We start from the raw sequence: 26,069 nt of genomic DNA on the forward strand, positions 1-26,069 counted from the left end.
GGTCCTGCCAAGCCGAGTGGCGGGAAAGGCTGTGGTCCCGCGCATGAGGGCCGGGGTTCCGCGGGGATCCTGAGCGCCGGCGGGGAGCGGGTGAGTGAGTGTGTGGGCGAGAGGGCTCTAAGCGGGCAACATCCCTTCGAAGCCGCGGGGACACTCCTGGGAGGCGCTGAGTCCCCTTTCCCGCCGCCTAGTTTGAGGGCAGGGGGCGGGGCGCGCGCTTTAGGTGCGCACGCGCAGTGGCCCACCCTGCGTCCGCGGTAGCTGCCCAGGGTTCCCCGCTCGTCCAGGGCGCTCCCTCCTCCCCGCGCCCTTCTGCACAGCTTGGTCCTCGCGCGGGGGTGGGGCTGTGAGGGGAAGGGGCTAGGAAGCTCTGAAGTAGAACAGAAAGTTCCCGGGCATTTCCACCTGGCGACTCCCCAAGCAGTTCAGACCGGAAAAACCAGATGTGCAGCTTGGTGGTCAGCAGCAGTCGGAATTCCCAGCTCGCTTGACTTAAATCTTGGGTTTTCATAGGATGGATTTAACATTCTCTTCCGTTCTTTCCCTCCGGTATAAGACTTAAGGAGGATAGCCTCTGCTTGGGCTTGTTTGCTGGACCATCAGCCATTAATTAAGCTCCTTTCCTTGAGTCTCTCAATTCTTTACTCGGCCCTTCATGCTACCACTAATTACCTTTATAAGAAGGCAATCTGGTCATTTCAGATTAAATTTACAACTCCTCTTTGGCTACTCACAGTCAGGCTTAAATCCTTAGGTGGGCTGAGAGGGTCAGGGTCTTTTAGTCTGGGCCTGACCCTCTCAGCCTCAATTTCGAAAGCTCCCTCACATTTTTACTGTCTCAGGCACTTGACTCCCAGCCCCATATCTGCATTGTGCTCTTTCATGCCTGGGTACCTATGCTCCTGCTGTTCCCTCTACTTGAAGTTCTGGCCACTTCTCTGCCAAATGAACTTCTCTTTCAGAACTGAACTCAGTTGTCCCTCTGAAAACCTCTATTTTTCTAGCCCTTCTAGGCCAAAGTAGTCACTTCTTTGTTTCCCTGAGGTGTTTTACCTCCCTCTATTATCAGTGCACTTAGACAACTCAGTAAAAGGTCACTGAGCTCCTTACATGCACTGTGCAGTGTGCTCAGTACCAGGTGGACAGAGGTGAATAGAATAGTTTCTGCCCTGAAGGAACTCGTAGTCTGGAAGGAAAAATACATGTAAATGAGTCCTCTGCAGTTACCGGCTGACAAAGAAGTCTGCCCTGGCTTCCTTACTCCTCTCACTCCGAACTCTCTTGAGTATTCTGATGTACTTTCACAGCGTCACATACCATTTTATAAACTGATGCCTCCAAATCTCCAGCCCCAACCTCTCTCTCAACTTTGAGACTTGTCTACCTCAGTTTAGAAAGCATTTATTGAGCACCTACATTGTTCTGGTCACAATAATTCCTGACCTCAAGGAGTTTATATATGTATATAATATATATATATATTTTGTGTGTGTGAGGAAGACCGGCCCTGAGCTAACATCTGTCGCCAATCCTCCTCTTTTTGCCGAAGAAGACCGGCCCTGGGCTAACATCCATCCCCATCTTCCTCTACTTTATATGGGACGCCACCACAGCATGGCTTGACAAGCACCGGGATCTGAACCTGCAAACCCTGGGCCGCTGAAGCGGAACACCCGCACTTAACCACTACACCACCGGGCTGGCCTCTCAAGGAGTTTATATTTCAGTGCAGTTGTTTACAGGAGATTGAGTTAGAATCACCTGAGGAGCATTTTCAAAACACTCTTGTCCAAGACCCACCCTCTGTAAATTCTGATTCAGTCACTAGACTCTGAAAATTCAAAGGTAAATAAGAAACAACTCCTGCCCTCAGGGAATCTAAGGCTAATGGACAGAGACAGACGTTTTAAACAGTCTAAGTATTATATACAATTTGAGCTGTAAACACCATGATGGAAGTCTGTTTATGGCACAAAGTGGACACAAAGGAGAAAGAGGTCGCTTTTGTATAGAGAAATCAGGAAAAGTGTCATTTGGGCAGAGTCTTAAAAGATGAGTGGATAGACTCTAGGTGGATGAGAGAAAGGCATTCTGGGCAGAGTGTCTTGAGAGAGAAGCTTGAAAGGTAACCAGCAGGCAGATCGTGAAGAATGTTGTATTGTAGGCAATGGGGGCCACTGAAACTTTAGTTTTGTATAGTAGTGCATGCTAACGGTAAACAATTCGAATAGTACTGAAGTGAAAGATAAATATTTCTCCTACCCTAGGCCCTCCCATTCTCCAGTTCTCCTCAGAGACAATCGCTGTGAAGTTTCTTTTTTTTTTTTTGCTGAGGAAGACTCCCCCTGAGCTAATATCCATTGCCAATCATCCTCTTTTTTTTTTTTTTTGGGTTGAGGAAGATTAGCCCTGAGCTAACATCTGTGCCAGTCTTCCTCTGCTTTGTATGTGGGACACTGCCACAGCATGGTGAGTGGAGTAGGTCCGTGCCCGGGATCTGAACCTGTGAACCCAGGCCACCAAAGCGGAGTGTGTGGAACTTTAACCACTCGGCCACGGGGCCAGGCCCTGAAGTTTCTTGTGTATCCATTGAAGGGTTTTAAGCAGGGTGGTTATATGGCCAAATCTGGTATCCATATTGTGGATAGATTTAAGAGAACAAGACTGGAGGCAGGCAAGGAGGTTAAGAAGCAGTTGAGGAATCTAAGCAAGAGATACTCAGGACCTGAACTAAGGCAGTAGCAATGGGGATGGACAGGGGCCAGAGAGGAGATCTTAAGGAGGTGGAATTGGCCTGAGTCAGTGACTCAAAGTATTTAGGATAACTCCTAGGTTTCTTATGTGAATCACTGCACAGATAGTGTCAGTCCCTGAGAGGTCCAAAAGAGAAGTGGAGATAAACCTGGGGAGAAGATGTTCTGTTTTGGAGATGTTGATTGTGAGGTATCTTTGAGACATAGATAGAGAATGCTATTCATTAGTATAACATGGTATCGGCACCATGAAAGCTCAAAGGGGCAAGAGATACAGATTTGCTGGCTAATGGTTCAGAGATGGTAGTTGAAGACATGGGAGTGGATGACTTTGCCCAAGAAGGCTGTGTAGAGTGAGACAGGAAGAGAACTAAAGACGCAGGCCTATGGAACATTAGCACTTGAGGAGAAGAGCAGCCAATATGGGGTCAAGGAAAGGTTTGCTTTATGTTGGGTTTTTCCACCACCTAAATTGGAAGAGCTTGGAGCAACTAACAACATATGGGAATGGGGCCAGTATAAAGAGAAAATTAGAACAAATGAGAAATGAGGAACAACCAACTAAGGGACGGAAGTGATCAATCCATTACAAATGGGGGACTTAGATTAGAAGCAAAGAGGTCAGAGTGGACGTTTGAAATATGTATGTTTTTAGGCTTGGATGGAGAGAGTTGAGTTCATATCTGATGACCTTCATTGTAACTGAGAGGAAGGGAGCAGAGACACCAGCTGAGAGGCGTGGGAAGCAGTGGAATAAGGGGGCTTGAGGATATTGGTGGAAGTTAGAAACAGCTGTTCCTTGGGAAAGGGAAGAGGGAGTGGACCAGGAACACCAAAAAGATTTGCTGGGCCAGGCTGAGGGCCCTCCTCAGGTTGGAGACTACACATTTGTTGTGTATCATGCGGAGTTTGGTTTTCTGCAGCAAATCGAAGTCTAGATTTGAATCCAGGAGTCTAGGAAGCAGATGGTTGCATCCATCTGAGGTTGGGATCTTTTGCAGGGTGAGTGCAGTGAAAGGAGTAGAGATTGAGACCTCGCAGAGAGTGACGTGTGGTGATACAATAGTAGGGTATGTGATCCTGCTTGTGCGACCCAGTTGGATCATTTTGTTTTTCCGCCCAGAAATCTTCAATGACCCCCTGGTTTATGTTCTAAATCCTTGAATTGATAGACAAAGAAAGAGTTTTCCCATAAAGCCGGTTCCAAGGGCCCCTTTCCGTTGTTTTCCCATTAGAATCCTCTGTTAACGACTCTCTCTCACCTCTTGCTCTGGCACTTCTCTGCCTAAAGGCCCCCGCTCAGCTGCCTGAATCCTATGCAGCCTTCAAAGGCCTGGTTCTAATCACACTTCCTCTGACAAAACCTCCCTGGCCACTTTAATCTGAAAAGAGCCCTAGTTTTTCAGAATTTTTTTCAGTATCCTTAACTAGAGCTTGTACTGACTTGTCTTTTACCTGGTTTCTTCTATATTAGGTGGGTTTTATTTCTGCAACTAAATTCCTTAAATTTCTTTAGCCCTGCCACTGCACCTGCACTCCACTGTCTTTTGCTTGGGAGGCTCTCCGTAAGCATTTAGTGACTGACTGTAGAGTCCAGGAGATGGAGAAGAAGTCGAGATTTTGAGAGTTCTTACTTTGTGCTCAGCACTCAGTAAAGTGCTTGATGTCAGTGCTTCTCGAACTGTCTTGGTGAAGGACCAGGTCAGTTTTTCCCCAAGCTGTTGCAGATCAGTAGTTTTCTTTCTTTTTTCCCCCCAGCTTTATTGTGATATAATTGACATATAAAGTACTTTTGTAAAATACTAGAACTATTACTAGAAAAATAACATGGGAAAAAAAAGACATGCAGAATATAGGCTTTTTTATTATTAGATTCAACAAACATCAACACTGTCAAATTGCTATGAAAATGTTCTAAATGCTTCGTTTCTGTACTTATTTTCATGCAGACTGCAGACAGTTTGTGGACCAGCGATGGTCCACAGACCACACTCTGAGTAGCACTGATTTCCATGATCTCATTTAAACTTCTCCACTTATTTTCTCAGCATACTGATAAGGGCACTGAGGTTTAGGTTAAGCCATATCCTCAAGATCACCAAGTTAGTACTGGACAGGACTGAAATTCAAATGCCAAATGTCAGTCTTTTCATACCAGTGATTCTCAGAGTTGGTTTTTGGAGCAAGGTTGGTTTGGGGCAGAGTTTTTTGTTTGGTTTTATTTTGTGTTCAAGAAGTGAGTTAATTTTCTATTTTGAATTGCAAGTGTATTTAATATTTTATCCTTTGTTTTCCTTTGGCTCTTGCATTTTGTGGCCTACAAGTATTAATTTCAGATGAATATTGCTTCATCTCAACTGCTTAGTGCTTTGTTGAGTGGGAAAAATAACTAACATCCCTTTTATTTATTTTTATTTTATTTTTTAAGATTTTATTTATTTATTTATTTTCCCCCCAAAGCCCCAGTAGATAGTTGTATGTCATAGCTGCACATCCTTCTAGTTGCTGTATGTGGGACCTGGCCTCAGCGTGGCTGGAGAAGCGGTGCGTCGGTGCGCGCCCGGGATCCGAACCTGGGCTGCCAGCAGCGGAGCACACGCACTTAACCGCTAAGCCACGGGGCCGGCCCACTAACGTCCCTTTTAAATGTCCAGGTCTGCTATGTCTAAGGTGTTTGACAAAGTTCTGATCTATCTGTGATGAAATGTGATAATACAATCTAATGAATTTTTTCATAAAATCGAATTTATTAAATTTAAAGGACAGTACTTTATCCTGAGATTTTGTCCTTAGTTTTTTTTTTTTTTTTTTGGTGTTTAAATAGTGAAAACAGAATGTAATTGTGTGGGTGTTTTTTATAACAGCTATATTGAGATATAATTCACATACCATAAAATTCACCCTTTTAAACTGTACAATTCAGAATTGTACAACCATTACCACTATCTAATATTAGAACATTTTTATCACCCCCGAAAGAGACCTTGTACATCTTCTACTAGCAATGATTCCCCATTTCCTTCTTCCCCTAGTCCCTGGAAACCACTACTCTACTTTCTGTCTTTGTGGATTTGCCTATTCTGGACATATCGTATAAATGCAATCATACAATATGTGGCCTTTTGTGTCTGGCTTCTTTCATGGAACGTAATGTTTTCAAAGTTCATCCATGTTGTAGCATGTATCAGTACTCCATTCCTTTTTATTGTCAAATAATATTCCATTGTATAGATATACCACTTTTTGTTTATCCATTCGTTAGTTGATGGAGTTTTTCCACATTTTGGCTATTATAAATAATGCTGCTCTGAACATGCATGTGCAAGTTTTTGTGTGAACATACATTTCATTTCTCTCAGATATATACCTAAGAGTGGAATTGCTGGATCATATGGTAACTGTGTGTTTAACATTTTGAGGAACTGCCAAACTATTTTCCACAGCAGCTGCACCATTTTACATTCCCACAGCAATATATGAGGTTGTGTGTGGGGGTTGATTTTTTTTTGTAAGTGCCTTAAGTTACAAAATTTGAAGTTGGCAACCTTATGTTAGTCTCCCTAAATTAAAACAAAAAAAAATTAAAGACCCATCCATGAAATCCAGAAGTTTGGGAACCACTACGTTACACCAGTCTATATTTAAAAACAAAACAAACAACCCCCTCAAAAAACCTATCCAGGAGTTTATCAGTGAAAAAGAAGAGAATTTCTATCTTTCTTTTCTATTGCTTCTTTGGCAAGCCAGATTGGTTGGTTTTCCTGTTTTGCCTCTGTTGTGGGTGAAAGAAGTGCCATGGGGAGAATTACTTTCAAAGTAGAAAACTCAGGAAGTGGAATAAAGTGCTCTGATTGGAACAAAGAGAAATTACAGGCTGTGTATATCTGTTCTGTCCCATTTTCTGGAAATAACACATGTGGTTTCTCCTTCTCCCTTTTTGTAGGAGGAAAGGAGTTGGTGAAGGTAACCATAGTGAGACCCCACTGTCCTGTCTGTACAGCAGGATAACCTTTGATGTTCACAGAAATATAAGAGTTTGGGCTGTTTCAAAACTCATTTACTGTGGGAGAGAAAATCACCAAGATGAAGGGCTAGGGAAGGAGACCAAAGGATACTGGGCTTTGAGAGAAAAGATGAGGTTTCTGCATCTCTGTGGATAGAAGCAGTGAAGGGCAGCAACTCTCAGTCCGCCAGCCCACCTGCCCCCATTGTTTCTAAAGGAGAGTTGGCAAGGAAACCTTTGGGCTTGGAAAGGGGGTGGGAGGGAATACCTGGGAGAACAGCAGTGGCTACCTTTGCTGGGTTTTTTGTGTTTGTTTGTCTGAGAGAAGAAAGAACTTTATTGTGTGGCTGACCAGCAAGGAGACAGGAAGCAAGGCTCAAATCCGTCTCCCCGAGCTGAAGTGGGGACAGACTTTTAAGGAGTTGGGGGTGGGAGTGGTTATATAAAATGCTAACTTGGCAGAATCTGATTAGAGAATGGGAGTGTAACAGTCGTTTAACTCCCATGTGCTCCAAATCAAGGGACGCCTCCCTTCTCATTAGGTTCCCTGTTCTGCTTTCTCTTCACATTGAGTTCCATAGTTAGGGAACTCTTGGTTCCTGGGCAGCTCGAGGTTGTCTGAGGAGAAGGTTTCCATCTTCTGGGTGGTCTAGCTGCATGACTTGCAATTTTTGCTCATTGCCCCTGCAAAACAACCGTAGCCAATGCAGGCCACAATTCATGCTTCTGTCATGCCTCAAGTGCCACAGGAGCCACCAGTGTTGACAGGCTCTGGGTGCATCCTGGTGAGAGATGAGACCTCCCCGGCCCAGGACCACCTCCCCTGGGACCGAGACATCGGCAGCAGCCATTACTGTGACCTAGTACAGGCGTGCTGACACCTACTTTTGCTGTTTTTGTTGAAAAGTACCATTTCACCAAAAGAATTAAAAACAATGAATACCTTTATTTTTAAACATAAGATGTGTCTTTACTATTAATTTCCAAGGTCCCTCATCTGCTTCAGATCATTCACGTTTTTGTGTGGTTCTTGTGAATATTCTACTTTATGTGCCTTTTTTAAATATAGCCTTTTTGGGCCGGCCCTGTGGCTTGGCAGTTAAGCGCGCGCGCTCCGCTGCTGGCGGCCCGGGTTTGGATCCCTGGTGCGCACTGACGCACTGCTTCTCCGGCCATGCTGAGGCCACGTCCCACATGCAGCAGCTGGAAGGATGTGCAGCTATGACATACAACTATCTACTAGGGCTTTGGGGGAAAAAAAATAAATAAATAAAATTATAAATATAGGCTTTTGAATTTTAGTTGGCATAGTTAGTTTTTATATGATATGTTGTTTATTAATATTCCAAAATTTTCCTAGCTGTTCCCCAGCTAGGATATCTGGGTTGTCTCCAAGTCTTTACCATTAAAGATGACTCATCTATAAACATCTTCTTGGGGTGTTTATTCTCTCTGAGACTCTGTTTCTTCATCTGTAAAGTGGAGAGGATTGTACAGTACCTATCACTTTGGACTGTTTAAGGTTCAAAGATTAATTAAGGTTCAAAGATTAAGCCTTCTATAAACTAGAGTGCACTAGGAAGAGATGTTATTTTTGTTTTTGTACAAATGATTTCTTTTCTTTTTCACTTATTTTTTTGGTTATATTCCTTGAAATGGTCTCACCGGTTCAAAAGGTATGACCTGGGATAGTCTGTTGTTTCAAAATTAATTCATTCAGCAAATATGTATCACATGCTCACTATATGCCAAGCCCTATTCTGGGCATTGAGGAATGCAGCAAAAAACAGAAAACAATGAAAGCTTGTCCTCATGGAGCCTTCCTTCTGTTGGGCTTGTTTATGACTTTTATTATATAAATAATATATAAATGAATGATTCCTAAGTGCCAGTCAGAGGAACATTACTATTTAAAATAATAATATTTCTATCAGTCCAAAGTGAAATGAGAAAAATAAGGACAATTTAGGGAGTTTTTCATAATTTTATTTATTTATTTATTTTTTTCCCCCAAAGCCCCAGTAGATAGCCGTACGCCACAGCTGCACATCCTTCTAGTTGCTGTATGTGGGACGCGGCCTCAGCATGGCCGGAGAAGTGGTGCGTCGGTGCGCGCCTGGGATCCGAACCCGGGCCGCCAGCAGCGGAGCGCACGCACTTAATCGCTAAGCCACAGGGCCGGCCCTAGGGAGTTCTTCATAAAGACTTGTTTATGTCCCTTAAAGGAAAGGACATAGCTGAGATTATATCATAAATACTTTGGTGTTAAACTGTTTCTTCTATGAAACAACAGTATTTTTTTTTTTTGGTGAGGAAGATCAGCTCTGAGCTAACATCCATGCCAATCCTCTTTTTTTTTTGCTGAGGAAGACTGGCCCTGGCCTAACATCCGTGCCCATCTTCCTCTACTTTATATGGGATGCCGCCACAGCATGGCTTGACAAGCGGTGCATCAGTGTGCGCCCGGGTCCAAACCCAGGCTGCCGGCAGCAGAGTGCGTGCACTTAATGGCTACGCCACAGGGCCAGCCCCAAAACAACAGTATTAATAGATGTTAGTGGGGTTTTAAAAAAGCATTTGTTTTTATTTTTATATCCCTAGTTTTAATATCTTTACCAGTCAAGATAAGATGGTTTTCCCAGTTTAGGGGGATAAATACTGCTACATGAAATCAAAAAGCATCGGAACCATGATTTTTATTTCAACTTTGTGTTATCTGTTGCTGTTTATAATGTGCTTTTATGTAACTTAATTGGATTCTCACAATACAATAACCATATAAGGGAGGTAGGGTAGGTATCTGTCAGTTCAGCTCCTGCAGGGAGCAGACACTGAGATGGAGCTGGGGGTACAGAGGTTTATTGAGGAGTGTGTCTGTGAAGGATTAAGAGGGGAGCAGGATTGGGGGCAGGGAGAGCCTTGAACCACAAGGCTGGTCTGACCGTCTCGGCCAACCCAGTGGGAAACTCTGAAGCAAGGATTGCCTGGTAGACAAGTCCTTGTTGGAAAGAAATGGCTAGGCCCTAGTACCCCATGCTTAGGCATTCGCTGAGGGGCTGCCCAGGAAGAGCAGGGCTGAGGTGGATCCTGGAGGTGGTGTCGGCTAACTGCATTCTGTGCAGCTGAATGGCAATCTCTCTTTTTTTTTTCCCAGTTATTTTATTGAGGTCATATTGGTTTATAACATTGTGTAATTTCAGGTGTACATTATTATTTTTGTGTGTGTGTGAGGAAGATCAGCCCTGAGCCAACATCTGTTGTCAATCCTCCTCTTTTTGCTGAGGAAGACGTGTCCTGGGCTAACATCCGTGCCCAGCTTCCTCTACTTTATATGGGAGGCCGCCACAGCGTGGCTTGACAAGCGGTGCATCAGTCCACACCCGGGATCCGAACCTGCGAACTCCAGGACACCGAAGTGGAGTGCGTGAACTTAACCGCTATGCCGCCAGGCCAGCCCCTCAGGTGTATGTTATTATATATCAGCAGCTGGTTCCTGCACGACTGCCACAGTATTCTTTCCTTTATCTTTCAGATGAGGAAGCCAAGACTACTTGGTGAAGGACACATAGGTAGGCAATGAAGCCAGGACTCTGACCCCACCTTCTGACCATTGTACTGTTCTTTCTATTACACCAAGTTGCATTTAGTGGTTTTTACTAAACGTCTCCCATATGAAAGAAATTCAGTGCATTCAGAAATAAGGCAACGTTTAGTGGAGGAGAAAAGATGTATTCTGGGTAATTATAACCTAAAAAAGTAGCTCAGTGCAGGAGGAGGAGGAAGTACATATAGAGTGATATATGCCGTCAGATCCTGTCCTGCTGTGGGCTGTTAGGGAAAGCTTTGTGGAGGAGTGGCATTTGAGCTGGATCTTGAAGGTCAGATAAGCTTAGAACTTTTGGAGTTAAGGGAGGGTGGACCTTCCAGAAGGAGGGAATAAACTGAGCAAACGTTTGGAGAGTGTGAGGGGGCTCTATGTCTTGGGACATATATGTTTAGGTTCCTGGGTTGGGGGGCTAGATAGCCAGAGGAGGCAGCCAACCCATGGATCTAAGAAGTGGTAGGTTGGATGGGTATGTGTGATGTCGATATAAGACAAGTAATCAGATTATCAGTGGTCTAGGGGAGGAAGGTGAGGCCAGACAGACTAGGTGAGTAGCTTCTAGTTAACTGAATGAATAGAGAGGTTTTCTGTCCCTGGCTGATTTTTTGTGTGTGTGTGTGAGGAAGATCAGCCCTGAGCTAACATCTGTCACCAATCCTCCTCTTTTCGTTGAGGAAGATTGGCCCTGGGCTAACATCCGTGCCCATCTTCCTCTACTTTATATGGGACGCCGCCAGAGCATGGCTTGACAAGCGGTGCATTGGTGCGTGCTGGGATCTGAACCTGCGAACCCTTGGGCCACCAAAGCGGAGGGCGCTTAACTGCTGCGCCACTGGGCCGGTCCCCCTGGCTGATTTTTTAATAGTGTGTTTCCACGAGGGAGGGCTGAAACTCTTGGTGAGAGCTCTTTTATTCCAGTTCTAATGAATAGGCCCAAGGCTGCCAGCTTGCCTCATGACCCCTGGCCTGGGAGCTTTACAAAATAGGTATTTCTTCCTCTACTTTGCCTGTTGCTGTCTGGTTTGGTCAAAACTGCAGGGGATTAGAACCTGAAGTCCCAGGTCTCTTACATAACCTCCCCCCTTCTCACATTTGCACGGACAGCTCCTTCTCTGCCTCCTTTCCCCTCCCCCTCTTCCTGCGGTAGCCAGGTAACAGGTAACTGTTACCACCTGTTATTTTTGCCTTTCAAGTAAAGTGATATGTTGAAAGCAGAGGTTTGAGTGCTCTGCTGGGGCCAATTTTACGAATATTGAATCTTTACTTAGAATTGGTCTACTATGGAGGAGGCAAATATGGGGGAGAGGAGTTGGGAGGACTGTATGAGGTTATCTGTCTGGGAGCCTTCCAGACATGGCTTTGTCTCTGCCATTAGAAGACTTTATCATTTCACACCTTTTAGTGCCAGAATGTGATGCTGTGTCTTAATTTGAAGAGGATGTGCTGACTCAGCATCTTTACAGATAGTTCTGCTGTCAGGTTTTGTCAGCTTCCTAGGCTGCCACTTGGAGATAGCCGACAGAGAAGCCCTTCAGTCTGGATGTGCGTGTGTGTGTGGGCACACAGACTAGTGGTCTGTCTGAAAAAGCTGAATGTGTCTTTGAGGAGAGTCAGAGATCTCACACACTGCACCTACCTCATGGGAGCCCAGGTCTCAGGGTGTGCAGGTCTCCTGAAAAAGGGCAGCAAAGGGAAGTCTCCCTTCAGTCTTCCTGGTCATTCAGTGGATTAGCACTGGGTGGGGGTAGAGGGATAGCAGGCAGCCTCCAGAAATAGACCAGTTACATAAATGCAGGGAGATAACATCAGGCATTAAACCTTAGTCCTTTGGACACTGCCTGTTTCCTGTGGGGGAACAGGGGTGGAGTCAGCGGCTAGAAGTAGGTATGGAACAGGGAAAGGTCTTTTTAGAGGAAGCTGCCAAGTGCTGAGAGCAGTGCCGCTGAATGTGCTAAGAGGTCAAGATTGATGGATATTCTCGATTTTCCACAGGAGCAGGGTAGTGAATGTAATGTGTTTGTATGTGTCTGTGTTATTAGTGTTGGGTGCTGAAAATCCGGGTTCTGGATCTGTGCCTTTATCTGATGAGGGTTTAGGGATCTTAATGAAAAGGAGCATTCTTCTGAGGAGAGTGACAGGAAGTGTAACCAGGTCCTGTTTACTTCTTTTTCTCACCCATTCTGGTAGATGCTGGCTTCTACTAAGATTACCCAAATTTAAGAGTAACTTTGGGGAGGAGAGTGAAGGAACCTTCTCTACGCATCCCTAGTGCCTCAGGGCCCCTAGGCTATGTCAGATCCTAGGTGAAATCACTATATGGTCAGAGCTGGGTTTTCTTAATTCCTGTGGCACATAAGAGCTGTAACACTGTTTGTGGAAGGTCTGGGGAAGGTGGAGGGGGACTGGGTCTGGCACTTTTAAGGAGAGGGAGACTCCTTCCTCTCCTTCCTCCAAAAGGCTGCAGAGCTCTCTGTGGGCAAAAGTTGCAGGGTTGATGCCTTTCTCTAACCAACCTTTCTTCCTACTAGGTTATCTTGACTCTGAAACGGACTGTTTCTATAGTTTCAGACCCGAATTAGAGATGGGGCAGGTGCTTAATTCTTAGTCTTGGAGCCTCTTTGGTTTTGATCAGGTAGAACCCTTAAAGCTTTCCCTAGGACTGGGAACAGCACTTTTGATTCTGACAATAGTGAAGCATTTGAGGGTCTTGTTCAGAACATTCTGAGCATTAGGACCTTGTCCTGTTCCCCTCTCCCTTTGCTGGAGAGGACCCTACTTTTGGTACCTTTCCCTGTCTCTGCAGGCCTCGTCATTTCAGTCTCCACCTACCTTCTCTCTCTGTTGGCTGGCCCACAGATGTATGAACTTGTACATGATGAATTGTGAACTTCTAGCCACATGTAGTGCCCTTGGGTACTTGGAGGGAGACACTTATCACAAGGAACCAGATTGCTTAGGTGAGTACCTTTTTGAGGAAACAGGTTAAACACTTGCCTGAGTTGAGGAAGTCTGTTGAATTCCTCAAGCCACGGGTGTGAAAAGCACGTGGGCTTGGGTGGAGCTTCTTCCAGGGCTCCCAGTGAGTGTTTGTTCTGTCCCTGAAGAGAGTGTGAAGGATTTGATCCGCTACTTGAGGCATGAGGATGAGATGCGAGATGTGCGGCAGCAGCTGGGAGCAGCCCAGATCCTGCAGAGTGACCTTCTACCCATCCTTATCCAACACCGCCAGGACAAGCCTCTCTTTGATGCTGTTATCAGGTTGATTCCCCAGCTTTTTAACTTTTATCATGTGCCAGCCATTGTTTGAGCTGAAGATTTTGGTGTTTGTGCCTGGTGAGGAAACTTAACAACTTCTCTCTCCTTCATTGTCTCCTAGGCTGATGGTGAACTTGACACAACCAGCCTTGCTCTGTTTTGGCAGTGTGCCCAAGGAGCCTAGCTTCCGGCACCATTTTCTGCAGGTGCTAGCTTACTTGCAGGCCTACAAAGAGGTGAAGTTTTCCTTCAGAGTCCCTGGGGCGGAATTTGGAGGCAGTAGGGAAGGAGAAGATGGATGCTACTTAAGGTCCATTCCCTTATTTCGTAGGCCTTTGCCAGTGAGAAGGCTTTTGGAGTCCTCAGTGAAACCTTGTATAAACTGCTGCAGCTGGTGAGTGCGTCTCCACTGTTCAAGATCCCACAGGACCCTTAATGCCTTGCTCTTCCTCTGGGCAGAGCCCCGGGCTGGGCATTGTCAGGACACGCTGCGTTTAGGGATATGGTCCCAGTCCTAGTGGGTACACAGTCCAATCCATTGTCTCTGGCTGCCTCGACTGCTGGAACTCTTTCCTTTCTTTCTTTTTAATCCTGATCCCCGTCTGTGCCTCTGTCGTCTTAGATGCCACCTGCTCTTCCTCTAACTATCCTTCTTCTGACTAGGGCTGGGAGGAACGGCAGGAGGAAGACAACTTGCTGATTGAGCGGATCCTGCTGCTGGTCAGAAATATTCTCCATGTCCCAGCTGACCTTGATCAGGAGAAGGTGAGAGGGCCTTGAGCTGTCTGAGTTCTTGTGCTTGGTTAGGTTGAGCTGCCCTTTTTTTGCTTTTCTTTCCCCTGATAAGTCTGTGGGGGAACCTTGGTCAAGGAATGAGTTGAATGAAGAACCTCAAGGCTGGGCAGGGGAACTGACTGACCCCCGTTTCTCCCCTCAACACTCACTGCTCAGAGGATCGATGATGACGCCAGTGTCCATGACCAGCTTCTCTGGGCGATTCATCTTAGTGGCCTGGATGACCTGCTCCTCTTCCTGGCCAGCTCGCCTGCTGAGCAGCAGTGGAGCCTGCATGTGCTAGAGATTGTCTCCCTTATGTTTCGTGACCAGGTGAGACCCTGGCCTGTTGCCCTAGTCCCCTCATCCGTGTACTTTTCTGCTATGTGGCCAGAATTGCTCTTGTGATAATGACTGAATTATCTGGGTGGAGGCGGGTGACAGGTTGAGTAACCACGTCTTGAGTATGGGGTCCCATCAACAGTCCTATTGCATACACTCTTTCCATCCTCAGGAGTGAACTCAGAAAAAGGAACGACCGCCCTTCTGACTCTTCCCTCCTTGTTCCAAATCTAGAACCCTGAGCAGTTGGCAGGAGTAGGACAGGGACACTTAGCTCAGGAGCGGAACACAGATATGGTAGAACTGGAGGCATTGCGCCAGCGAGAGATGGCAGAAAAGAAGACTCGAGCCCTTCAGCGAGGCAACAGGTGAGTGGCAGGGCGCTGCTCTACCCACCTTCCTGTTCCTTCACGATGGAATGCTGAGGGCTCGGGCCAAATTCTAAGTGGTGACTGGAGAGTATTTTGCAATTATGACATGCTCTGATGTGCTGATGAAAGAGAATGGGGATAAAGCTTCCAGAGAATTGAGGAGTCACCCTGGACTTTTTTTTTTTGCTACAGGCATTCTCGATTTGGGGGCTCCTACGTTGTCCAGGGGTTGAAGTCCATTGGGGAGAGGGACCTCATCTTTCACAAAGGTCTCCACAATGTGAGTATGTTCCCATCTCGGGTGGGAACACTGTCGAGTTGGGGGGCCTGAGAAGGGTAAGCATCTCTGGGGGTAAAGCTTCTCTGTTCTTGGGCTTAGAAAGTTGGAGACAGTAGGAGAAATAGAACCTCTGGCATTATTGTCTTTACCTATATCTTCACTTAGTGCCAGAGGGAGAGAACCTTCTAAGACTTTCTTCTGAGAACATTGTTAGCATCAGGGATGCAGAAAGAGCTGCAGGGGGTGGGTGGTGGTTAGGAGTAATTCTAATCCTCCATCCCACACCCCCAGCTCCAAAACTATAGTTCAGATTTGGGAAAGCAGCCCCGAAGGGTGCCTAAACGTCGCCAGGCTGCCCAGGAGCTGACCATTCAGCGCCGCTCTGCCCTCAATGTGAGACTCTTCCTCAGAGACTTCTGCTCTGAGTTCCTGGAGAACTGTTATAACCGGCTCATGGGCTCGGTGAAGGTGAGAGCCTAGGAAGGAGGGAATGGAGAGGCGATGGGGACAGTGGTGGATAAGAGGGCACCCTGGGGAGGAGCCTATGGGAGGCTGAGCCTGGAATGTGGACTAGTAGGTTGGAAGGGTGTAGGCCACCCCTGGGAGATGGTGAAGATGTCAGGAGGGAGTGGGTTATTGGTACAGTTAAAAAGGTTCTAGAGAAGTTGCCCCAGGGGAAGGGGAAAGGAATGTGAAGAGACCTGGGGAGAACAAAAGAAGGTTGGAAATTGTGGGTCCTAGAATGTTGTTACACTGTGGCCCAGCGTCTACGCCATCATCATGGGACAGGAGGAAGTTGGAAGCCCTGGCGTCATGGTCTTTTTTTCTGGACATTAGGATCACCTGCTTCGGGAGAAGGCTCAGCAGCACGATGAGACCTACTACATGTGGGCCTTGGCTTTCTTCATGGCCTTCAACCGAGCGGCCTCCTTCCGGCCAGGCCTGGTTTCTGAGACCCTCAGTGTCCGTACCTTCCACTTCATTGAGCAGAACCTCACCAACTACTATGAGATGATGCTGACTGACCGCAAGGAAGCCACCTCCTGGGCACGCCGGTGAGTGGGATGAGAACTGGGGTGAGAGTGGGCATCTTGGCCAGGTGGGAATCCGAAGGCCTGAATTCTGGATGGTACTTTCTTTCCTGTTTCAGGGTTAAGGTCGTCAGGCTGGGGAGCAAGGACTGCCTGGGTCATTCTGTTTTTGATGGCACTATTTTTGGAGGGTAGAGGTGGTACTGTTTCTGTGAGCCAGTATCCTAAGTTGTCCTCCATTTCACCCCTTTCCTTCATCTTGCAGGATGCACCTGGCTCTGAAGGCCTATCAGGAGCTGCTGGCTACAGTGAATGAGATGGACATGTCCCCGGAGGAGGCTGTGAGGGAGAGTAGCCGCATCATCAAGAGTGAGCCCTGGCCTGCTCTCTGATCCCAGCCTTCCCCATCCCTTCACCAGACTCACTTTTCCCAGTCCCAACTTCATCCATCTCTCCTTTTCCCAAACTTTCCAGACCAGTACTTCCATTCCTTTTTCCTCCCCATTCCTAGACAATATTTTCTATGTGATGGAGTACCGAGAACTATTCCTGGCACTCTTCAGAAAGTTTGATGAGAGGTGCCAGCCCCGCTCTTTCCTTCGTGACCTGGTGGAGACCACCCACCTCTTCCTCAAGATGTTGGAGCGGTTCTGTCGGAGCCGTGGGAACCTGGTAGTTCAGGTACTGGGTGCCCCAGGCTGTGGAAAGAGCTGGGAGGGGAGGGGGAAGGACAGAGGACTCTCCTGTCACAGTTTCTGCAGCTTAAGCTGATCTGTTAGAACTGCTCTGAGCTAGAGGGCATGAGGTTTGTCAGTGTTGCTGATGTGAGTCTTCTATAGTTTCCTTCTCCCATTAGATTATTCCCTGATCTGCCATAAATACCTTAAGTCATTCAGCAAACATTTATTGAACACCTGCCATGTGCTAAGCACATAAACTCTGGGGATTCATAACTTTTTAGAGTTTAGCAGTTATGCTGTGATATTTCCTGGTTATACTTCAAAGCATTGTAGTGAGATGGAAAGAGCCTTAAATTAAAAGTCAGATGGTCTGGGATCTCATCCCCTTAGTTACTGTTAGACTAACTCAAGCTGCTCATGTCAGTCTCCAGATCCCTTAAGTTGGGATTGTAATATAAGCCTGAAATGAAATAAAAATGAAAGGTCTAAGACAAGAAGAAAATCTCAAGGAATTTGTATCCTGGAGACCCAGGGACTCTGCTTTGTAAACATCTTCCTATAATCCTATTTGCTACAGCTTAAAATTGGGTCAGAACTCGACTTGAAAGGGGCAGTAGTACCAATGAGACTTTGCTAAGAGGTATTTTTACACCCAGCGCTCTATTGCATTATCAGAAATAGTAGGTGCTATCATTTATCAAGTGTTTACCATGTGTCAGATGCCATGCTGTTTTCATGTAATCCTTGCAACAGTGCTAGGGCAGGTGCACAGAGTGGTTAAGCAACATGTCCAAGGTCTTGCTAGTAAGTGGGTAGTGTCAATACTTAAATCCAGATCTGCTGGACTCCAAAGCTCATGCCCCTAACCTTTGGTGTGTTCAGTTATAAGTTCCTTGAACAGAGCATGAAGCTCAAGGGCATCCAGACAATTGCCCACACCAAAGACAGGTTCCCAGCCGTGACTTGGGGAGCAGAGTTGGGGTGTTGACTCTCACTGTCCTGCTTTTCAGAAGAAAAAATTTTAGGTTATATTTACCTACTGCTTTGCATTTTACAAAGTCTTTTCATGTAGAATTTCTTATCCTCATAGAAAATCTGTTCATTCTTTAGACTTCTGCTTAAGATATCACTGCTTTTGGGAAATCTCTGACCCCAAGAAATGAGTTAAGTGCTGTTCCTACGTTTTGCCATGGCATTTTATGCTCAGCCATATTCTAGGTCTTAGCCATGCTGTAATATAATTTACCTGTCTACTTACCTGTCTCTCCAGCTAGACAACAAGCTCCTCAAGGAAGTATGCTGTTCACTGTTGCTTCCCCATTGCCCATGAGTAGCACATGGTGGTCACTCTGGGACTGTCTAATTAATTAATTCAGATATTTAATTAATTAATAGAGAAGACATTGATGGGGAAAAGGCCTCCTTAGCTCTCCTGCCATCTTTCTCCATAGAACAAACGAAAGAAGAGAAAAAAGAAAAAGAAAGTTCTAGACCAGCCTGTTGCTTCTGGAATTGTCCCCTCTAGCCCAGAGGAACTGGAGGCTGTGTGGCCATCCATGGCTGAGCAGCTACAATGCTGTGCCCAGGTAGGTAGTTGCAGAAATCCTATCTTTCTTGAGGGTAGTGCTCTGGGTAGGCTGTCTGGGTTTCCCTCCTCTCTGTTCCCATAGCCTTAATCCCTCTTTAGGGTCCTGAGCTCAGTTTGGACTCCACGGTTCCCTTTGATGCGGCCTCAGAGGTGCCAGTGGAAGAGCAGCGGGCAGAAGCCATGGTGCGGATCCAAGACTGTCTCCTGGCTGGCCAAGCCCCACAGGCCCTGACCCTCCTTAGGTCTGCCCGGTAAGAACCCTGCCCGCTCACCCTCCTAGATCCAGTTCCTGAGCCTTTGGGGGCTGGAGGAGCTTTCACTGTGGTACAGGGTTCTCAGTCTTCAAAAGAAAGAAGTCTCATCAGGAGCACTTGGGACTCTACACTGCATACTGAGTCCTAGAGAGTTTTGATTGGTTTATTGGGGGATTTTGTTGTTTGTTTTTGTTTTATTTTTGAGAAATATCAAAAAGCACAGTTAATTGGGAAAAAAAATAAAGATAATTCTATGAGCCAAAGATAGCCATTATTGGCATTTTTTTTTTTTTTTTTTAAAGATTTTTATTTATTCAGTTTTTCCCCCCAAAGCCCCAGTAGATAGTTGTATGTCATAGGTTCACATCCTTCTAGTTGCTGTACGTGGGACTCGGCCTCGCGTTGGACAGAGAAGTGGTGCCTCGGGGCACTCCCGGGATCCGAACCCGGGCCGCCAGCATCAGAGTGCGCGCACTTAACCGCTAAGCCACGGAGCCGGCCCCATTATTGGCATTTTGATGAGTTATTATCCAGAGATTTTTTCTTCTGTGTTATATATAGACATATCATATATAACTTTTACAAAAACGAAATATTACACATACTGACTTATAGAGTTGTTTTACTTCTCAATATATTGTGAGCATCATTTCTCATCAGATATATTTCTATAATTGTTAATAGCTTTAAAAACACCATTTTGTGAATATCTACATTTGTTCAACCAAATGTCAACATTTAGATTGTTTGCATTTTATTCTTATATGATTTTCATTGCAATGTGGCTTGTGAGGGAACATTTCCCTAGAGTCTGTTTCATCTTTGAGGTAACAGTTTGCATCCTCTTTTTGGCCAACAAATGAAATAAGTCTAAATTCCTTCTCCCACTTCAAATTATGACTCAGATTTTCTCTGGTTAAAGCCTTTTTCTCTTTGTGCTCCAGGGAGGTATGGCCAGAAGGAGATGCGTTTGGCTCTCAAGATATTTCCCCAGAGGAAGAGATCCAGCTGCTGAAACAAATCCTCTGTGCCCCGCTTCCCCGTGAGTCTCCATTTCCTTCGCATCTCTGTCCTTTCAGGTCTCCTCTAGTACCAGCCTCACAGAGACCCAGTAATCCTCACTCTTTCTATAGGGCAGCAGGGGCCAGAGGAACGAGGGGCAGAGGAAGAAGAGGAAGAAGAAGAGGAGGAGGAGGAAGAGTTGCAGGTGGTCCAGGTGTCAGAGAAAGAATTTAATTTCCTGGACTACCTGAAACGGTGCGGGCCGTGAGAACTGAGTTGGTCGCAGTGTGGAGTTTGTGGGGCTGTGAGGATGAGCAGTGACTTTCTTACACTGATATCCTCTCCCTCCCTCCCTGTCTTGGGGCAGCTTTGCAAGCTCAACCGTCATCCGAGCCTACGTGCTGCTGCTGCGGAGCTACCGGCAGAACAGTGCCCACACCAACCACTGCGTTGTCAAGATGCTGCACCGGCTGGCCCATGACCTCAAAATGGAAGCCCTACTTTTCCAGCTCTCACTCTTCTGCCTCTTCAATCGTCTGCTTAGTGACCCTGCTGCTGGGGCCTACAAAGTGAGGGGACATGAAGGAATAGGTTTGGAGGTGTGGGGGGTCCTGGGGTAAAGTGATAGTCTTCAGGAGATAAAGGGCACCAAGTGGTGTCAGGGCTAAGCGATGAGAGAACGGTGAGGAAGTGGGCAGGCAGGTTGGGGACTGCATGGGGAAGGATAGAGAGAGTCTGAGCGAGGAGGGCGCAGCTGGGAACAGGTGTAGAGAATACCTAGGGGGCCAAGTTTATGTGTACATATAGGCCAGAGGCCTCACAGCAGCCTCCCTGTCCCGCAGGAACTAGTGACTTTTGCCAAATACATCCTGGGCAAGTTCTTTGCATTGGCTGCAGTCAACCAAAAAGCCTTCATGGAGCTGCTGTTCTGGAAGAACACAGCTGTGGTTCGAGAGATGACCGAGGGCTATGGCTCCCTGGATGGCGGGTGAGCACGAGGATGGGGAAGGATGGGCTGTAGGGGTGAGTGACAGTCACAGAGTGTCAAAGATGCAAGAGCTTGCACATCAATTAGTCTAACCTTTCTTTCCCTTTCACAGGTGAGAAAACAGGCCCTGAAGGTGAAATGCTTTACCTAAGGTCACCCAAGAGGACCTGGGATTGGAGCCTAAGTCTCCTGTCTGCTCTAGTTTCTTTCTCCTTCACCAGCCTTCATGGGGGGGGGTCAGTTGGGAGTGGGGTGGCTCCCCAGGGAGAGTCTGTGTGTGCCCCATCCCAAAATGTGCTGGGAAACCATAAGGATTCATAGAAATGTGTCCTCTTTCCCTTAGTATCTCAGCTCCTCTCCTTTCATACTTCTCTCTTTTTTCCATATACTCTTAGACCCTATGGTGTCAGGTTCCATAGGCCCAACCTGGAAAACCTCTTAGTTTGACTTTTGGGTTAAGTGGAAGGAGAGGGAGGGTAGGACGCACACCTTCGGCCTCTGCTAGCTGGCTCCTTTGAGGTACCTGTGTTGTCCTTGTTCCTTTTAGAACTGACCAGAAAGGGCCTTTGGCCTCCCTTTTTGGGCCAGCAACATACATGCTCCCCCGCCCCTTTCCCCATTTAGATCTGCTAGTCGCAGACACCCTGTGTGGAGCCCAGAGGAGGAGGCCCAGCTTCAGGAACTGTATCACTCCCATAAGGATGTGGAAGGTATGCGGCCTTGAGATCTGCAGAGTTGATAAGGAGGGCAGCCTGAGCTCCGGGACCTCTCTTTACCTCCACTGCTCCTCCACCTCAGGTCAGGATGTGGTGGACGCCATCTTGGCAAATCTGAATACTGTCCCTCGAACACGCAAGCAGATCATCCACCATCTGGTACGGCTGGGACTGGCTGACAGTGTCAAGGACTTCCAAAGGTAGAGGCACATACTCTGGAGGGAGCCAAGATGGGGAATCCTCTGTTCACTCCTTGGGCCTCCTCTTCCACTGACACCTCCCTAAACAGGAAAGGAACCCGTATCGTACTGTGGACAGAAGATCAGGAGATGGAGCTGCAGCGGCTTTTTGAGGAGTTCCAGGACTCAGATGGTAAGTGAGGTGGAGGCTCAAGGAACCTCTGGGATGAGAGCCAAGCTGTGCATTTCTTTTCCCCTGCCTTCTGTTCCCAAGGAAGGCTTATCCCATTGCTTCTGTCCACTTACCGTATTTGTGGTGTCATTTTTGAGTGAATTGAGCTGGCCTCTTTCCAAAGACCTCTGATTTCCTTTACTAATCTCTTTCCCCCGCTGCTCTCGGGTATTTACACTTTCCCTCTCTATAGATGTCCTGGGTCATATCATGAAGAACATCACAGCCAAACGCTCACGGGCCCGAATAGTGGACAAACTGCTGGCTCTGGGGCTGGTGGCCGAGCGGCGGGAGCTATATAAGAAACGCCGGAAGAAGTTGGCGCCCTCGAGTTTGGTAACAATCTTACCCTGACTCTGCTGGCATGGGCCCCTCCCCCTGAAGTGCTCCTTAGAAGTAGCCCACCCAGATTCTTCCTGTGTCAGGCTGTTTAGATGAGGTCCCCTCGGTGGGGTGGTCAGGAACCGAGGATTCTACTCGGTTCCTCATGTTGTCTCCCTTTTTATTTCCTACCCCAATGAATTTTAGCCTGATGGAGAGGAGTCCCTGAAAGATTTTTGCCAGGAAGATCTGGAAGAAGAGGAAAACCTGCCAGAGGAAGAGAGTGAAGAGGATGAAGAGAAAGATGAGGGCTCAGAAACAGAACAAGCCCAGGGTAGCACAGTCCTTTCAACTGAAAATCTTGGGCAAAGCCTACATCAGGAAGGTGAGGGCGTGGGCTGGGGGAGATGTCTCAGGTGGAGGGGTTGGGCACATGGGCCAATTAGAAGTTTCCCTCCTTCCCTTAGGCTTTTCTGCTCCGCTCCTATGGCTCCAGAACTGCCTGATTCGAGTAGCAGATGATCGGGAAGCAGATGGTGAGTGGATAAATGATGGTTTCGGGAGGACTGGGGCACTGAAGGCTACTGGAGACCTGGTCGTGGGATAAGGACCAGCTCTTTCCTCACCATATGACTATTAACCCCGTCCTAGGCTGCTCACAGGCAGTTCCGTTGGTGCCGCTGACAGAAGAAAATGAAGAAGCATTGGAAAATGAACAGTTTCAGCAGCTGTTGCGCAAGCTAGGGGTTCGGCCTCCTGCCTCTGGGCAGGTAAATAAACACACCAGTTACAGTGTCAGCCAGGGCCTGTCGGTGCTATTTCAAAACACGTCTCCTCCTCACTGCAGTTGTGATCTCTGTCCTCATTTCCTCTCACCTTTGACCGAGGCTCCTGCAGCGGCCATCCTGCTAGTCTTCCTCTCTCCAGTCTCCCCTACCCCTGAGTCCATCTTCCACACTGCCCCAAGTTATCTTTCTAAAACATAGTGTTGATTATATCACTTCTCTGTCCAGGGCACTTGATGGTTCCCCACTGTTTGTAGGACAGAGTCCACTGCCTCTGAGTGGTGTGCCTTGCCTTTGGCCAATCTTTAAAGCCTCACAGCCACACCAGCACACACCTATCCTCGCCATAGTCTTCCTGGACTTCTTTCCATCCTCCACACAGTAGACTTTCTCATACCTCCAAACAGTTGACCATGCCAGTCCCTTCTCTGGAAGGCTCCAACCACACACACATCACCCATCTTCCTGATGAAGCTCCACCCAGCCTGCAAGAGTCAGTTCAGTTGCCACCTCCTCAAAGAAGCGGTCCCTACCACTCTTTCAACTCCTGAAGTGAAAGTAACCACTTAGGCAGCTGGGACTTGTTCATTCTCTTGACAGCACCCCAATCCTATGGTGTTACAGCACAGTGGTTCTTTCTCCTGTTAGATTATGAGTTCTTGAGGGCAGAGATCATATCTGATTCACCTTTAGATTCCTAGGATCCATTCATTTATTTAATTGGCAACTATATTTACCGGGAACCTCTTAATGTAGCAGGCATCATGCTAGACATTGCCATATATATTGGATAAATAAGCAGTAAGTAGATTTCACAACCCTTGTGGATCCTCACCAATGTAGGGTCATATTTATTCAATAAATAATATTAAGGGGCCAGCCCCATGGCCTAGTGGTTAAGTTCAGCACACTCCACTTCCGCAGCCTGGGTTCAGTTCCTGGGCATGGACCTACACCACTCATCGGTGGCCATGTTGTGGCAGGCAACCCACATACAAAATAGAGAAAGACTGGCACAGATGTTAGCTCAGGGTGAATCTTCCTCAGCAAGAAAAAATAAAATAATATCAAAATCTGGTGAACTAGGGGGCAGCCCGGTGGTGTAGTGGTTAAGGTTGTGTGCTCCACTTTGGTGGCCCGGAGTTCGCAGGTTTGGATCCCAGGCATGGACCTATGCACCACTCATCAAGCCATGCTGTGGCGGCATCCCATATCAAGTAAAGGAAGATGGGCACAGATGTTAGCCCAGGGCCAATCTTCCTCAGCAAAAAGAGGAGGATTAGCAAAAGATGTTAGCTCAGGGCTAATCTTCCTCAAAGAAAAAAATCTGGTGAACTAGAGGCTGGCCCTTTCCCATTACTCTCATTTTCAACTTCTTTGCCCCTGTAGGAAACCTTCTGGCGAATTCCAGCCAAGCTGAGTCCCACCCAGCTCCGGAGAGTAGCAGCTTCCTTGAGTCAATCAGAGGAAGAGGAAAAGCTTCAGCCAGGGCTAGAACCTAAAGTCCCTGCAGAACAAGGCCCTGGGGAGGAGCACCAAGAGGATCATCAAAAGGAGCATCGAGCACAAGCACTGAGGGCCCTCCTGTTAGCCCGAAAAAAGAAAGCAGGCCTGGTGTCCCCAGAGGGTAATGGCAGGACCACTTATCTATTGAGTGTTTATTTACTGTGTGCCAGCCATGTTGATCTAGAGGGCTGATAGAGTATTTTGAGAATATGAGGGCCTATTTCCTAATTTTATGCCTCATATGGTCATTTCAGAGGAAGTGACTGCTGGTGAGAAAGAGCAGCTGAAAGTGGCCCCCAAGAAGCGACAGCTGCTGGACAGCGATGAGGAGCAGGAGGAAGATGAGGGCAGCAGCAAAGGTAGGGAGTCTGGTGGGACCTGCCGTTTCTTCCAACCTCTAGCACTCTTCTCTTTGATCCTGAAGATAAACGCTCCCACCCTCCTTCCCCCTTAACATATTTAGACAGTCTCTCTCTTCTCCCCCTGTCGTTCCCATAGCACCAGAGTCGGGAGCTCCAGGAATCCAAAAGAAGAAACGGTTTCACATTGAGGATGAAGATGAGAACGACTGAAGAGCCAGAAGCCTGGGGATAGAGATAGACCTGTCTTTAGGTGGTGAATTTAAATCAGAGTAGGGAGCTCACACAGGACCCAGAAACTCCTCCTTCTGACAGAAGCAGTGGAGTCCTGGGCTTCCCGTGGATTTAGGGTCTGGGAGGTTCAGGCAACAGTGTTGGACTCCTCTACAGTCACTTCTTGCTTCTCCCAGTTTTATCAGTATGCCTCAGTAGCTCTCTGGAGACTTACTCCTCTTCTTCTAGGAACCATTTCTTTGGTTTATTCATGCCCCTTAGCAAAAGAGAGGAGCAGGTGAAATATAGAAGGCAACTTAGACCCCTCTTATAGGTCTGTTCTTCTTGGTTTTCTGCTGGACGTGGGTCACAGCATCAGATGGGGAGCTTTGTGACATGATTGGTGGGGGTGTTGCACCATTTTTAAAAGGCACCAGATGCTCCCATCCTCATTTTCTTTCCTATGATCACCTCCTAGACACCAGATTGAGCCCAATTCCTGCAGTCCAGGTAGGGTTGGGATGCAGTACTCTCCAGATGATGAATGTGTTTGGTTTGCGTTTGGTGTTGAATTAAACATGTAAAATTACAAGTTGCCAGTGTTGATCTGACTTGCCATCTCTCTACGTACCTCAGCCCTCCACCCACTATGTTCTTGAAAGAAGAACTTTTTTTTTTTTTTTTTTTTTTTTTGCAGGGAAAGATTCACCCTGAGCTAACATCTGTGGCCAATCTTCCTCTTTTTTTCCCTCCCCAAAGGCCCAGTGTGTGGTTGTATATCACAGTTGTAAGTCCTTCTAGTTCTTCTGTGTGAGCTGCCGCCACAGCCTAGC

General features: G+C 46.9%; 1 protein-coding gene across 6 annotated transcripts; it reads left to right on the forward strand.

The window, feature by feature from the left end:
* Positions 1-25,831, forward strand: TIMELESS (timeless circadian regulator). 6 transcript variants are annotated; one of them, XM_087442206.1, is made up of 31 exons: positions 26-90; positions 9,957-10,176; positions 10,289-10,325; positions 13,164-13,317; positions 13,465-13,618; positions 13,737-13,851; positions 13,947-14,009; positions 14,279-14,380; positions 14,567-14,722; positions 14,966-15,099; positions 15,295-15,382; positions 15,674-15,850; positions 16,220-16,437; positions 16,679-16,782; positions 16,925-17,094; positions 18,545-18,679; positions 18,781-18,932; positions 19,880-19,977; positions 20,069-20,192; positions 20,305-20,506; positions 20,780-20,925; positions 21,550-21,635; positions 21,724-21,841; positions 21,931-22,013; positions 22,246-22,388; positions 22,581-22,758; positions 22,841-22,909; positions 23,025-23,143; positions 24,548-24,785; positions 24,919-25,023; positions 25,163-25,831. In XM_087442206.1, the coding sequence occupies exons 4-31, from the start codon at positions 13,221-13,223 to the stop codon at positions 25,234-25,236; spliced, it is 3,648 nt and encodes a 1,215-aa protein (XP_087298332.1). In that variant the 5' UTR covers positions 26-90; positions 9,957-10,176; positions 10,289-10,325; positions 13,164-13,220; the 3' UTR covers positions 25,237-25,831. The 6 variants fall into 6 exon arrangements, with proteins under 6 accessions (XP_087298331.1, XP_087298333.1, XP_004429317.1 ...); XM_087442208.1 differs by having other exon boundaries at positions 13,217-13,317; XM_087442205.1 differs by lacking the exon at positions 9,957-10,176 and having other exon boundaries at positions 1-90.
* The last annotated feature ends 238 nt before the right edge of the window (positions 25,832-26,069 follow it).

The sequence above is a fragment of the Ceratotherium simum genome, chromosome 17, assembly GCF_057802395.1.
Source record: "Ceratotherium simum simum isolate JZ-2026a chromosome 17, ASM5780239v1, whole genome shotgun sequence".
In the NCBI taxonomy this organism is placed as follows: Eukaryota; Metazoa; Chordata; class Mammalia; order Perissodactyla; family Rhinocerotidae; genus Ceratotherium; species Ceratotherium simum.